The following is a 16,325-nucleotide window of genomic DNA, read 5'->3' as shown; positions in this document are numbered from 1 at the left end:
ACATTTACATTATTTCCTATGGGAAGATGCTGCTCGGCTCTCACACTGCTCGGTTCTCAAACTGCCTTCCGGAACCAATTAAGTTCGAGAACCGAGGTACCAGTGTAATATTACAATGTAATATAGGCTTATATATAACTTTATTAAATCAGTGTAAAATAGCACCATTTTTGCCCTGATGCTGATTAAGGCTAGGTTCACACTACTTATATGTCCGGCCGCATATTTTTCGCGGCCGGACATATACGTATGAAACTCCGGCCGGGACTTTACGCAAGTTGCGGCCGGATACGTACGGACCGCGAACTTACGCCCGTAGCGTACTTACGCTTCCCGAGCGCTCTTCGTAGCGATCTAACAGCGGTCTTTTACTTGGAAATCTTCGCCTAGCCCCGGACACCCCACAGAACCTTTTGGATCGGAACAAAAAGCTGGCAAAATGAAGAAATCACCACTACGTACGGGACCGCATGTTACGCTACGGGCGTAAGTTACGGCATTTCCGTCCTGAAACAATGGTCTGGTTCATTTTTTACGGCGCCGCATACGATCCGGGCGTAAGTTCGTACGTAGTGTGAACTGTGCGCCCGTAGATCGTATACTTTCCATTGTACGCAAACTACGTAAGTTTCCGGCCGCTTATTCACGGAACGCGCTACGGCCGGAAACTTACATAGTGTGAATGTAGCCTAATAGTGGAGTCCTAATAGTGGAGTCCTAATAGTAACACCCTTTCAAGCTAAATTTTATCCTACATCACATGCATAAATAAGAGTGGAAACCACAGTATTTTACCACTGAAAGCTGTGGTTATGTCATTGCGTACAACATAGTTTTTTTCAATAATTTTTATATGGCTATGTTCACACTAAGTAAAAAAAAAGGCATCTGCTTTTTCTTAAAATAACACAGTGTATTAAATTACAGACGTTGTTTGTGCGGACGACAAAATAATGATCATGACAATTATTTGCAGACGTTGGCCATGTTCACACAACATATGTTTTGTATAAATCACGAGCGTTGCAACAACTTCTGTGATTTATACAAAACACACATTCTATTGTAATGAATGGAATCCCAGCTGGAGCGTATAAACATAACACAAGAAAAACTGACATGTCAGTTTTCTGCGGCCGCTATTCATTGAAGGATTTACCGTGCGAGATCAGTAATGTGATAATTTATTAGTTCGAGTGATTATGCACGCGGCAATACCAAATATGTTTGTTTATTCATTTATTTATTTATATTTATAAAATGGGAAAAGGGGGATGATTCGGACTTTTATTATAGGAGGGGATTCTTTATTAATAAAAAAACATTTTTACTTTATCTTTTACTTTAACTAGAAGTCCCCCTGGGGAACTTCTATATAAACAGGATTGATCTCTCATAGAGATCAATGCTGTGTATACACACAGCAATGATCAGTCAGATAGGTGATACCTTGCTCTGGCCTGCTGAAGATCAGAGCAATGTATTGCCGAGCTGGGATCACTATTGCGGCACAGAGGCCGACCTGGCCAGAAGAACGAATCTTCCCCCTGTGATCGCATTGCATTGCATCGCATCGCATCGCACACCAGGGACGTGCGGGAGCAGAGCATTTAAATGCAGCTGTCAGGTTTGACAGCTGCGATTTAGATGCTTAATTAGCCGGAACGGCAAGGGGACCCCAATCTGCTAATAGAGGCGCTCCCCAGCTATAGATAGCAATCGAGAGCGGCACCGTTCAGAGCGGGGTCCCGGTGGGACCCCTCTCTGAACTTCCCTCGTGCTGCCATGATGTACCAGGTACACCATGGAAGGCTAAGGGGTTAAATCAGGTTGCCTATGACAACCACAGATGGCATAAGCAAGGGTGAAATCAAACAGCACCCACTGCTAACTGTCATTGAGGGTGTGTTTGTGTGATGTGGTCAGACACATCCTACATATAAAGGAGTGTGGGTCTCATGGAAACGATGTAAAAATTTAATTTGAGGCCCTTGAGGCGAGGCCTTTCAAAAATTGTGTTTTACATATGGTGGCAGGCGATACGTAACAGATATATTCTTATCTTTATACCTTGCACAGAGTGCAATAAACTGACCTGTGACAATTTGTATGCAACAAGAACTCAACTAAGCCAACACTGGCGTATATAGTATAGTATGCTTGTCAAGTTTTACGTATGGCTGCAGGCAATATGTAACATTTTTTTTTAAAACAAAGTGCAGAGCTCAATAAGGTGTCCTGTGAAATTTTGAATTTAACACGAAACAGGCCAACGCAGGTGTATACAACAGAATTATAAACTGCCTGCCTGTCTGTCTAAGTAAGTGATGTTCTGGTAGTCTATGCACTGTATGGACAGAGCTATATGCTGCGCTGTGTAGTAGCCCTAAGAAGGGCTTTTGGGGTCTTGACACACACACAATGACAATTAGCAGTGGGTGCTGTTTGATTTCACCCTTGCCTATGCCATCAATGGTTGTCATAGGCAAGGTGATTTAAAGGGGTGCAGGAATATTTCTTTTGATTACAATTTGGCTTTCATGCTAATGTAGAGGAAAGAAGGTTTTTCCACTTTAAAGAGTGGTTATGTTGTGTTTGGAGTGTATTGTAGACAGGCTGTGAAAGTGGCATAATACTGGGACTTGGGCATGTTAGATGCAGCCAGGCATGCTTCCTCTGCTGTCCCAGTTGCATTCCAGAGGTGTTTGCATCAATGTCTGAGGTGTTATTGTGGACTTGGTGACCTCTAAGTGGTCGAATTTAGGTTTCCAAGAAACAAGCATTTATCTTCCATTGACAATATTCAATATTCAATTGAATTTTCGAGCATCATGGTCTATTCGAATGGAATTTCAAGCTTTTGAACATTTTACTACTCGCTCATCTCTAGTTATTATATCATACATGTTCAATCTGTATTCTTAGGCTCTGCAAATGTAACATCATATCTTCAGCAATGAATTTGTGGAGGCCACCTTTACTATTGCTGCTGCTACTAGTTGGTAAGTTAAATATATATTTTTAAAACCTTTTAAAATAAACGTATATAAAAATGCTATTTGCATATGTAGGGATAGTGAAAAGTACCAAGTTGTCACATCTGTAGGGAACTTGTGAGCCTTACCTGAAACAAGCCCACTTAAAACTGCCAACTTAGATGTGATGGCCTAGGTGGCAGACTTCAGCTTTGGCCCTATGCTTCTATTTGCAGGGTCAGTCAATGCAAAATAGTCTGAGTCAGCAGCATTCGGCAATTTATTGGCCATGAGAACCAGAAGCAAAGTCAAATAACAATCCAGGGTCAAACTATGAGAGCACATTTAGGACCAAATCACAACCAAAGACAGAACCATAAAACTAGCTGAAGTCAGAAACATAGAAGCATGGTACAAAATCACATTACAAGCTGAGGTCAGCACTAGCAAAGGTCAGGAACACAGGGAAACAAATAACAGGGAAATCTGTTGAAGTACAGGTAAGCGAAGAACGGACAGCTATGGGAGGTAGGTGCCCATTTGAATGTCTCTTGTGACGTCACTCCAGAGCACTGGGCAGCCTGTGATTCAACCAATGCTCTGGAGTTCGTAATAGACTTCCAGCCAGTGTAGCATGCCTCTGAACTCTGATTGGATGACAGACATCATTTGTGATAGCTAGACATCCCAGATAGTACGATCCCACCCCCTGTTCATGTGGTTGTGCTGGTGAATGGGGGGGGGGGGGGTAAAGAGAACAGCACAGTTATGTGGTCAGGTAAGTCCATAACACAAGTACAAGTTTGATGTACAAGTATGATGTGTTTGTGAACACATCTATTAAGTTCTCTTAAACTCAAAACCAATGCCAATTGAAGTGACAATTGCAGAACCTCAGCTTCTTTTATTTTCTGTTTTGGGGTATTTAATTTAGTTTAGTGATGAACATTTCTTTTGTAATACTACTAAAAGAAGTTCTGTAAATATCTATCTTCCAATTCATTTAAAAGTTTGAAGACCAAGATTATAATATCTCCAATTTTGCTTTGATTCATACAGCTTGTTCATCCATAGCTGAGAATTTTCCACCCATAGCTATGTTGGAATAAACATTTTCCACCTGCCATATGAATATGAAACGACTTTCAAAAATTGTTTAGTTAACTGTCATTCATGCTTAGTAGATTACAACAAAGTTTATTCAAATGCATTATTTTGATTGTGATATTCATTCTACTTACAGTGTCCAGAGCAAATAGCATCATAGCAGCCACAACTGATGAGACTCCAACAAGCTCTACTTTCATAAATAGTTCAATTGCAGCCACAACAATCTATAACTCTTCCACTTCTGCCATAGTTATCAATACTACAAATGTATTGACTACAACAGCTTTGGATGCCAAAACGACATCAACCACATCCAACATTACAACATCTCTGCCAACTTCGTCACCGTCAGACACTTTAGTCTTATCAACGGGTTCTACTGTATCAACATCACAAGCAATCCAAACATCCAACACATCAACACCATCCCAAACTACATCAACCCCATCCAACACTACATCTTTGCCCACCTCATCAACGCCAATTACTTCAGTTTTATCCACATCTTCAACTGAATTAACATCACAAACAATGCAAACTTCTAACATGTCAACATCACCCCAAGCAACGACAACATCATCAATTATAACAACATCACTGCCAACGTCATCAACCTTAAACACTCCAGTCTTATCAACAAGTTCGACTGTATCAACATCACAAGCATTGCAAACATCAAGCACATCAACACCATCCCAAACTACATCATCTGCATCAAACATTACAACATCTCTGCCAACTTCATCACCCTTGAGCACTTCAGCCTTATCAGTAAGTTCAACTGTATCAACATCACAAGCATTACAAACATCCAACACATCAACACCATTCCAAACTACATCATCTGCATCCATTACAACATCTATGCCAACTTCGTCACCGTCAACCACTTCAGTTTTATCAACAAGTTCAAGTGTATCAACAGCACAAGCATTGCAAACTTTAAGCACATCAACACCATCAACACCATTCCAAACTATATCATCTACATCCAACATTACAACATCTCTGCCAACTTCATCACCCTCAAACACTTTAGTCTTATCAACAAGTTCAACTGTGGCAACATCACAAGCATTACAAACATCCAACACATCAACAGCATCCCAAACTCCATTAACTTCACCTAACATTACAACATCTCTGCCAACTTCATTACCCTTAAACACTTCAAACACTTCCGTCTTATCAACAAGTTCATCTGTATCAACATCACAAGCATTGCAAACATCCAACACATCACCATCCCTAACTCCATTATCTGCATCCAACACTACTACATCTCTGCCCCCATCCCAAACGCCATTAACTACATCCAACATTACAACATCTCTACCAACTTCGTCAAACACTTTAGTCTTATCAAGTACAAGTGTATCAACAACACAAGCATTGCAAACATCAAACACAACAACACCATTCCAAACTACATCATCTGCACCCAACACTACAACATCTCTGCCCCCATCCCAAACTCCATTAACTACATCCAACATTACAACATCTCTGCCAACTTCGTCACCCTCAAACACTTTAGTCTTATCAAGTACAAGTGTATCAACAACACAAGCATTGCAAACATCAAACACATCAACACCATTCCAAACTACATCATCTGCACCCAACACTACAACATCTCTGCCCCCATCCCAAACTCCATTAACTACATCCAACATTACAACATCTCTGCCAACTTCGTCACCCTCAAACACTTTAGTCTTATCAAGTACAAGTGTATCAACAACACAAGCATTGCAAACATCAAACACATCAACACCATTCCAAACTACATCATCTGCACCCAACACTACAACATCTCTGCCACCATCCCAAACTCCATTAACTACATCCAACATTACAACATCTCTGCCAACTTCGTCATCCTCGAACACTTCTGTCTTATCAACAACTTCAAGTGTATCAACAGCACAAGCATTGCAAACATCAAACACATCAACAGCATCCCAAACTCCATTAACTTCACCCAACATTACAACATCTCTGCCAACTTCCTCACCCTCAAGCACTTCAGTCTTATCAACAACTTCAAGTGTATCAACAGCACAAGCATTGCAAACATCAAACACATCAACACCATCAACACCATTCCAAACTACATCATCTGCATCCAACACTACAACATCTCTGTCAACTTCATTACCCTTAAACACTTCAGTCTTATCAACAAGTTCAACTGTATCAACAACACAAGCATTGCAAACATCCAACACATCAACACCATTCCAAACTACATCAACCACATCTAACATTACAATATCTCTGCCAACTTCATCACCCTCAAACAATTCAACTGTGTCAACAACTATTATAACTTCTAATAGCACAGTCTCATCATTAGCCACACTTTCATCTAACATCTCAACTTCATTTCAAACTTCACCTTCCTTAAATACAACTTTATCTTTGACTACATTATCATCCAGCAGCACAACCTCATTGGTTACAAATAACTCAAATTCATTACAAAGTACACCAACAACTAGCATTAGCACAACAACTTTACAACCAACCACCGTCCTATCTATTGTGGCTGTCCCTTTGGAGTTTAAGATTGTTAATCAAATCTTCACTGATGATTTAAAGAACACATCTGCTCCAGGATTCCTTAATCTTAAAGCTAATGTGGAGACTGAGGTAAGAAAGATTGTGGTGACTATACAAATACCATCAATTTCTACAGTTTCTTACTCTATTATCCAAAAGATATTGTATAGTATAGTAAGTCAAGTGCGGTTATTTGCCTGTTTCTATATCTCTGTTCATTAAAATTGAGGTGATTCATTAATACCTATCTAAAAGGATTTGCCACACCTTTTCTGGAAGTTGATAAAAGTTCCAATGTTAGACACCTTTAACCCTTTGCCGCAAAATGACGTTCCTGGAACGTCATGTAAAACAGGTAGTTCCCGCAACATGACGTTCCAGGAACTTCATGGCTCCCCTGCCTCCCCCCGCTGTCCCTATAGAAGATCGGGCAGCAGGAGGAGGCTATGTCACACAGCATCCTCCTGCTGCCTCTGCCCGGAGGGGAGCCGCGCTCCCCCCGGGCAGTTAACCCCATAAACGCCGCGGTCAATGCGACCGCAGCGTCTATGGGGAGATCGGGCGATCGGGTGGCGGGGGGAGGCTGCAGCACGTTGCCTCCCCCCACCGCCACAACAAGTGTGTCCCTCGGCCCCCTCCCCTTGTCCCCCGATACCGGAGATCACCGCTATTACCGTTTTAGCGGTGATCTCCGGTACCGGGAATTACCAGCGCCGCCGATAGCTTTCATCTCCCCCCACCGTGAATCCACGGTGGGGGGGAGATGAAAAATGTCCCCTCAGACCCCAGATCAGCCCCCCTAGTAGGGCGATAACTAACCCGCTCCCTCCCCGGGCGGCCATCAGATCCAAGATGGCCGCCCCCATCCCTGCGAACAAACGATGTTTGTTCGCAGGGATGGAAATGAATAAATGATCAAAGCCCCATGCTCTCCATCACCGGAGGTAGCGGAGAGCATGGGGCAGTGATCGGGGACACCCCCCCCCCCCCCCGTGTGGTCCCGGAGCAAGCGATCGGCGGTATATACTATATACCGCTGATCGCCTGTTCCCAGTGCAAAGAAGCACTTTTTATCCCCTGTCACCATAAATCATTGGTGACAGGGGATAAAAAGTGTCAGTAAGTCGCCCCCCAAGTCGCCCCCCACCCCCCCCCTGTAACCCCCGTCCCCCAGTCACCCCCCCTTCCCCATATACTCACCTGATCCTGGAGCTCCTTCCTCCTCGACGTCCTGGCTGGTTATGAAGTGCGCATGCGCTCCACAACCAGCCAACTCTGAAAATTTAAAGTGACAGAGACCAATGTGGTCTCTGTCACTGAACTATGATTACTGTGATAGAAAATATCACAGTTATCATAGTAATACAGTGAAAATGAATGTAAAAGTACAAAAAGGGACAAACATACAAAAAAATAAAACACACACTTTTTATTATAGTAATAATTGCAGTTTACTCCCAGATTACCCCTAACCCCCCCAGATTGCCCGTAACCACCGCACGTTGCCCGTAACCACCGCACGTTGCCGGTAACCACCCCCGGTTTCCCTTAATCACGCCAGATTGCACGTAACCACCGCACGTTGCCCGTATCCACCGCACATTGACCGTAACCACCCCCGGTTTCCCGTAATCGCGCCAGATTACACGTAACCACCGCACATTGCCACTGACCACCGCACGCTGCCACTGACCACCGCATGTTGCCACTGACCACCACATGTTACCTCTGACATTGCACACTGCCTCTAACCACCCCACACTGCCTCTAACCACCCCACACTGCCTCTTACCACCGCACGTCGCCTCTAACCACCGCACGTTGCCTCTAACCACCGCACGCTGCCTCTAACCACCGCACACTGCCTCTAACCACCGCACGTTGCCTCTAACCACCGCACGTTGCCTCTAACCACCGCACGCTGCCTCTAACCACCGCACGCTGCCTCTAACCACCACACACTGCCTCTAACCACCGCACGTTGCCTTTAACCACCGCACGTTGCCTCTAACCACCGCACGCTGCCTCTAACCACCGCACACTGCCTCTAACCACCGCACACTGCCTCTAACCACCGCACGTTGCCTTTAATCACCGCACGTTGCCTCTAACCACCGCACGTTGCCTCTAACCACCGCACGTTGCCTCTAACCACCGCACGCTGCCTCTAACCACCGCACGCTGCCTCTAACCACCGCACGTTGCCTCTAACCACCGCACGTTGCCTCTAACCACCGCACGTTGCCTCTAACCACCGCACGTTGCCTCTAACCAACCCAAATTGCCAATGAGCCCCTCCAGATTGCCCGTAACCACGCCAGATTGCCGTAACCAACCCAAATTACATATAAGCACTTTAGTTTATCCGTAACAAACCCAGATTGTTCGTAACCCCCTCACGTTGGCCGTAACCACAGCAGGTTGCCTGTAACCACTGCAGGTTGCCCGTAACCACCTCCAGATTACCCGTAACCACAGCAAGTTGCCCATAACCACCCCAGGTTGCCCATAACCACCCCAGGTTGCCCGTAACCACAGCAGGTTGCCCATAACCACCCCAGACTGTCCGTAACCACTTCCAGATTACCCGTAACCACAGCAGGTTGCCCATAACCACCCCAGGTTTCCCGTAACCACAGCAGGTTGCCCATAACCACCCCAGACTGTCCGTAACCCCCCGCATTACCTGTAATCTCATTTTTTTTAATTGTATTTTAGTAACTGCGCTGTTCTAATAACCATTACTAGCTGCGGATTTGCTCCAGCAAATTGGCGCTCCCTTCCTTCTGAGCCCTGCTGTGTGCCCATACAGTGGTTTATGCCCACATATGGGGTACCGTTCTACTCAGGAGAACCTGCGTTACAGATTTTTGGGTACTTTTTTTCTACTGTTCCTCGTGAAATTGAGAAATTTCAAACTAAACAAACATATTATTGGAAAAATTCAGGTTTTTCATTTTAACTGTCTAATTTTGAATACTTTCCTCTAATACCTGTGGGGTCAAAATGCTCACCACACCCCAAAATGAATTCTTTGAGGGGTGCACTTTCCAAAATGGGGTGACTTATGGCGGTTTTTCTCTCTGCTGGCACTACAGGGGCACTGCAAACGCACCTAGCGCTCAGAAACTTCTTCAGCAAAATCTGCATTAAAAAAGCTAATTGGCGCTCCCTTCCTTCTGAGCCCCGCTGTGTGCCCATACAGTGGTTTACCCCCACATATGGGGTACTGTTGTACTCAGGAGAACCTGCGTTACAAATTTTGGCATGCTTTTTTTCTCATGTTCCTTTTGAAAATGAGAAACTTTAATCTAAACGTATATATTATTGAAAAATTTAAATTTTCCATTTTTTTACGGCCTAATGGTGAACACTTTCCTCCAGCCCCTGTAGGGTTAAAATGCTCATTATACCCCTAGATTAATTCTTTAAGGTGTCTAGTTTCCAAAATGGGGTCACTTATGGGGGTTTCCAGTATACAAGCCTCCTAAATCCATTTAAAAAAAGAACTGGTCCCTAAAAAAAATCCATTTTGGAAATTTCATGAAAATTTGATAATTTGCTGATACATTTCTAAGCCCTGTAACACCCTAAAAAAGTAAAATATGTTTACCAAATTATGCCAGAATAAAGAAGACATATTGATAATGTGATTTAGTAACTAATTTATGTGCTATGACTTCCTTTTTTAAGAAGCAGAGAATTTCAAAGTTCATAAAATGCAAATTTTTCAAATTTTTCCTGATATTTTGATGTTTTTCACAAAAAAAAAACAAAGTAGTGACCAAATTTTGCCACTAACATAAAGTGCCATATGTGATGAAAAAACAATCTCAGAATCACTAGCATACGTTAAAGCATCACTGAGCTATAAGCGCATAAAGTGAGACAGGTCAGATTTTAAAAAATTAGCCTGGTCATTAAGGCCAAAACAGGCTTTAGAGGCAAGGGGTTAAAGGGGTTATCCAGCACTACAAAAACATGGCCAATTTTCCCCCTACTGTTGTCTCCAGTTCAGGTGCAGTTTGCATTTAAGCTCCATTTACTTCAATGGAACTGAGTTTCAAAACCCCACCCAAACTGGAGACAACAGTAGGGGGAAAGTGGCCATGTTTTTGTAGTGCTGGATAACCCCTTTAACTTCCTCTTAAGTATAAAGTAGCATGACTGAGAAAGATGGGCTTACTAGCAACACGTACCATGTACATACCAGTCCATTTTTTGCCCTGGTACTTCATATTCAAATTTCCAAGGTACTTTATACTCCTTTATACTACACTGCTTTCTTTACCACATGAAATAACAAAATGGCTGCATGTTATGGGCTGTACTGAGGAGGTTGCCAGAATAGGATGCCGGGAGAAATAATCACAGTGCGTTCATCAGCAAATTTGATAAATTTGATATATACACTGGTTTAAACTGCCCATAGCAACCAATCACAGCTCAGCTTTCAGTTCTGGTCAAATGAAGGAGGAGCTGTGATTGGTTGCTGAGGGCAGTGTACACCAGTGTATAATCTACACCCTTTGATATCTCTGGGCCTTAAGTACACATATGACTCCCATACTTTCTGTCTCGTCTTCCACACATACCACAGATAGGGCCCCGATAGCAAAAGAAATATTATACATTAACCAGGTATACTTGCCCTGGTGCGCCAACATTGTATAGAGCGGGCTCAGAGCTCTCAACATGGCGCCACTAGACTGCTATCAGAAGCTAGGGACTGCCACTAATAGCCGACAAAGAGTGATTCTCCACGCCAGCTATTTAGATGCCACAGTCAAAATTGACTTGTAAAATGTAGAATAGAATGAATTACTGTAATACTTAAGGGACAGAAATGCAGTGTGTAAAACTCCCTAAACAGTCTTGAACCAAAATTTAACAATATATCTTTTCTCTTAAAGGGGTTATCCCACAAAAAAATAATTGGGCAGATTTATCACTCTGAGAAAAAAAAATTAGAGCTTAGATTTTATTTTACCACAGCATACAGAGAAATGTAGGTTGAGCTAGGATTTGCTGCTATGGGCAAAGTAGACAGTTTAATAAATGTTATTACCTCAACCCACAGGCACATGGGCGGGGTACAAAAACCCCTTTATATCAGAACCCACCTAAAACAAACTTTTATTGTGAAAAAACTAAAATAAAATAAAATAAATGAAAAACATATCACGTCCAGTGCTGAGTAGACAAAAATAATTATTACTTGCCTAAATAACTCTTAGTATACTGACTAACTCAGACTGCAGACCTGTGCTAGCTCTGAAAGCACTGGACGTGTGCTATTAAAAATGAAAATTAAGCCTCATCTACATGTTTCATTGCCGAAGCAACATCATCAGGAAAACAGGCATCACCGGTCTGCTCCACTAGCTGCCCTATATATGTGTGTACTATCAAGATAGCAATCATAGTGCCTGCCCCAAACACAGCATTCCCTGTAACCAATCCCAATGCATTATAATGCCATATTCTAACAATGAGTTAATTGATAGGATAATTGTGCTAAGCGGTGGGCTGTAACTTAACCATTCTGCTATCTCACGCTGTGCCGTGAAAACATGTCACTAGTATGCACCTCCTATCTGTGATCATGTGTTAGGGTCCTATTCCACGGGACGATTATCGTTCAGATTATCATTAAGTCGTCTGAATCTAAGCGATAATCATTCGACTGAATAGCAGTTAACGACTCACAACCGAACGAGAAATCGTTGATCGTTTAATAAGACCTGGACCTTTTTTTATCGTTGTTCGTTCGCAAATCATTCACAATGAATAAGACGTTGTTCGGTCATTTGCAGTAGTGACGAACGCGATAGCGACAACAAGACCGCAAAAATGATCATAAGTAACGATTATCTTTCCATGTAAATGGGTGAACGATTTCAGGTCTTTCGCAATAGCGGTCGTTTGAGATCATTTATCACTAAAGATTATGCGTTTATGATCATCCAGTGGAATAGGGCACTTACTTCATTGTCAACACAGAGTCACGTGATGGGAGGTCATGTTGTAAACAATTCACATGATCGGAGAGCCAATCAGCGGCTACTGCGGCAGGCAAGCACATGCGTATTTGTGTGAACTATGATACTGTCTCCTTAACGTTCTGTGTGGACGCCATGTGTTTTTAGACCACACTATTTTTTTTACAATAAAAGTTATGTTTTAGGGGGGTTCTATTATAAAGGGTTTCTTGAACCCTGAACGTGTACCTGTGGGTTGAGTTCCTACCCGTGACAGGGGTGTGCGTCAGTCAGTTTAATAAATGTGCCCAAAATATTATGTATATTTAAAAGGAGTATACATTGAAAAAAATTTAAAGGGCCCTAAACAAATAAAAATAGCACATCATCAGTAACCCCTCCCATCCCACAGTGATCCTCCATGCAGGTTCTGGTCAGCACTCCGGTCTTGACCTCCACAGCCAATCATAAGAGGTCCTAGATTGTACTCATGAGCACTGAGCGGTGATGTTAGTATTATAAGCGTGACCTCGGACACCACTGATTTCTACAGTGAACACATGACAGCCACTCCAGCAAGACCACGGTATAGACTTGAACCTTAATGGTGTGTTCACACCTACAGGATCTGCAGCTGATTTTCTGCAGCAGGTTTCATTTAAATAACTGAACACAGCATCAAATCTGCTGCAGATCTGCTGCAGATCCTGTAGGTGTGAACGCACCCTAACAGAGAATCACCACAGTATGGGAGAGTTTTTTTTACTAAGAAGCATAATCTCATGGGACGAAGTGTGCAACTATTAAAAAAATGGGGGGTTGTCCGGGATTAGAAAAAAATGGCCACTTTTTTTCAGAAACAGCACCTTCCCTGTCCTCAGTTTGGGTGTGTTTTTTTCAGCTCAGCTCCTTTGAAGCTGAGTGCATGGTGAGAATATCACACACAACCTGAGGACAGGAGTGGAACTGTTTTGCAAGAAAGTAGCTGTTCCTTTTTTCTGATCCTGAAAACAGACTTTTTTTTTAAATTATCAAAATCAGCCGCTTCTTCTCTATTTTTGATGTTGTGTGAACATAGCCTAATGCTGTACAGATCAAATTAGTATTAATATTAGTGGAAAAAAAATATCACCAAAAATAGATGATGAGACATTTCCTTTAGCGAGCTAAGTACTGACTGGATGCACATGCTCAGATACATACCCTGAAAATAATTAGCCTTTCTTTTGTCTGCAATAGATAACTGTAACTTTAACATCATTTTTTGCCTCTTTTCAGCTGACAAATATTTACAACAAAAAATTTCCTAATTTTAAGAATGTTACTGTCACAGGATTCAGGTAAGGAAACAAGTTTAAAATGTTTAATTTTGCAAAACATTTTACAGATCACTTTCTTAATTTTACATTGTAATACAATAAAGTGCAGTTCTTATACACAATAGCCCATAAAGTGTGTTATGCTAGTTTAATTTAAACAATGCCAAAAAAGTTGCAACTGATGATATGATAAGTTTACACCCAGAAGTTGGACTCACTGCTTGCAAATTTAAAAAGTGGCCAAATGAAAAGTAGACAAGAAGGGTTTTCAAAAAGTAAATTTTTAGTGTCCTAACCATAGCTTTACCGGGGATATTTGTATAAGTAAATGCAATTACCTAGTAGCCATAGTTTAGAGTTGTCTTGTTTTTACAGGCAAGGATCTGTGGTTGCTGTAACTCAGCTTCAATTTGAAAATTCAACAACTCCTGCTCCGAGTTATGACAATACTGTACGAGCCCTGGTCAGCAGCCTCCAGAGCAATAGTAGTATTGGGACCCTACAACTCTCAGCTGACAGCATCAACTCAAATGGTGAGTAAGGCAAAAAGGCAGAATGAATACATCCCATTCCAAGGCTTCTTCAGAACTGTAATTACATTCCATTGAAAACATTCAGAGTTACAGAAACGTATGCAAGTTGTCAACACCTTCCAGTTTAATTTCAGTATAGGGTGAATAAACTTAGTGGATGCTGTATATAGTTGTTACTTTAATGTTGTAGCATATTAAGTAGTGGATGGGTAGTGACCATTCTATACAATTTTGTCAATTCTTTTTAATCTGACCAATATTTTCTAACCTGGTAAATCTAGAAAGATGAAAGCTAAAACAATATTGTGGTGTGCTCTCATGAAACCTAATTGAATAGCTATCTATTTTTATAATTTTATAAAATTTCTATTTTATAGGTGCTACACTGGCTAACCTTGGACCACTCAATGTCTCTGTGAACTTCCTCATTAAGAAACCATATAATGAATCAACCCAACAAGTTCTTATAAATCAAGCAAACAGCTGGGTATGTTCAGTTTCTTGGGGATAAAAATTAATTTATAAAGTAATGTGATTATTACCACAGATGACCAAAAATCATGATTAGTAATGGTACATATTCGCGCTCTCTTTAATTAAAAAAAAAATCTTTTTTAATCTTTTTGAGGTTAAAAGCGCCATAATCTTTGTGTCTAGTAAAGTATTCAGTGAATACTAATAGAAACCGATTTACCTTTTTATATTGTATTTCTATTTTACTCTTCAGGTGAATAGTACATTATTAATGCTTCCAAACATTACAACAGCAGCAAATCCAACTACCACCTTCACGTAAGTAGGAAAATGTCAGGCAATCATGCTTCAAGGACTGGGCGTCATATCACACACTACTTGATATAGTATATCTCCATTGACAAATTAAGTCATAAAAACAGTAATTAGTCAATATAACCAAGATGAGTTATTCATTATAGAGATAAAGATTTCTATTGTTATTTCTATAATGGATGTGTCATTAGGTGCTCTTCTAATTTGGATAATGTTGTTGATGGAAAGTGCGATCCTTAAATGACATTACACACGGATAACGCCAAGTTGGCAGGAAGATGTGAACTGTTTAAATCATACATAATGTTCACACTTGAGTAACATTCAAAAAAATAAACTATAGATGTAGCCAAGGTTAACATGATCCCTGATTCAACAATTGTGTCAGGGACAGGGCCGTATTTACCACTAGGCACCTGTGGTCTGGTCCCTAGGGCAGCACCTTGCAGGGAGGCAACAACAGGGAACAGGGGGGAGGAAATAACTTAAAAAAAAAATTAAGTCACCCACCTCCCGTTCAGACTTGCCAGTAAATCTGGTGTCTGGTGTCACAGTATGGAGGTAGTGGTAAGGTCTTCAGTTAAAAACTATGAAAAATGTGATTCAGACAATGTTTCTACATGTAGAGAAATGCATGTGGCCGAAACCAGGCTCCCATTTCTTCCCCAGTAGTCATGTGCTGTTACCAGGATTATTGGCCATATGCTTATTGGTTACCGCATGAAGGTCTGGTTTTGGCTGCATGTGGTGACGTACAGTAAATGTGGGAACGCGGCCTAAGACTGATCAGATATCAATATGATGTTCAGGGACTAGAAAATCATGATGCTAATTGGTGAGTGAAGATGGGGCGTCTTCAGGTGTAGTGTCTAGGGCAGCAGCAGCTGGTAATGGTCAGGAAGTTATGGTAAGCCAATTAGAAAGTTAAATGCGTCATTGTGATTATGTTAACACTGGCTACATCTATATTGCAGGAATTGTGCATTTTGTCAGAAATTACCTTGTAGGGTTTACATAAACAATATTTGTATATTGGTCTTTTTACTGTAGAGA

The 16,325-nt window shown here is 41.6% G+C and overlaps 1 protein-coding gene across 1 annotated transcript in view; it reads left to right on the top strand.

Annotated features, from left to right (window-relative positions):
* Positions 1 to 16,325, top strand: part of LOC138783443 (uncharacterized) — a 100,509-nt gene that overhangs the window by 29,068 nt on the left and 55,116 nt on the right. Inside the window, exons 3-8 of the mRNA XM_069958147.1 lie at positions 2,926 to 3,002; positions 4,219 to 6,740; positions 13,910 to 13,971; positions 14,326 to 14,483; positions 14,861 to 14,970; positions 15,211 to 15,275. Of these exons, the coding sequence (XP_069814248.1) occupies positions 2,926 to 3,002; positions 4,219 to 6,740; positions 13,910 to 13,971; positions 14,326 to 14,483; positions 14,861 to 14,970; positions 15,211 to 15,275 (2,994 nt within the window). The remainder of the gene's footprint in view (positions 1 to 2,925; positions 3,003 to 4,218; positions 6,741 to 13,909; positions 13,972 to 14,325; positions 14,484 to 14,860; positions 14,971 to 15,210; positions 15,276 to 16,325) is intronic.

The sequence above is a fragment of the Dendropsophus ebraccatus genome, chromosome 1 (genome assembly GCF_027789765.1).
Source record: "Dendropsophus ebraccatus isolate aDenEbr1 chromosome 1, aDenEbr1.pat, whole genome shotgun sequence".
Taxonomy (NCBI): domain Eukaryota; kingdom Metazoa; phylum Chordata; class Amphibia; order Anura; family Hylidae; genus Dendropsophus; species Dendropsophus ebraccatus.
This window is presented reverse-complemented; position numbering and strand designations above follow the sequence as displayed.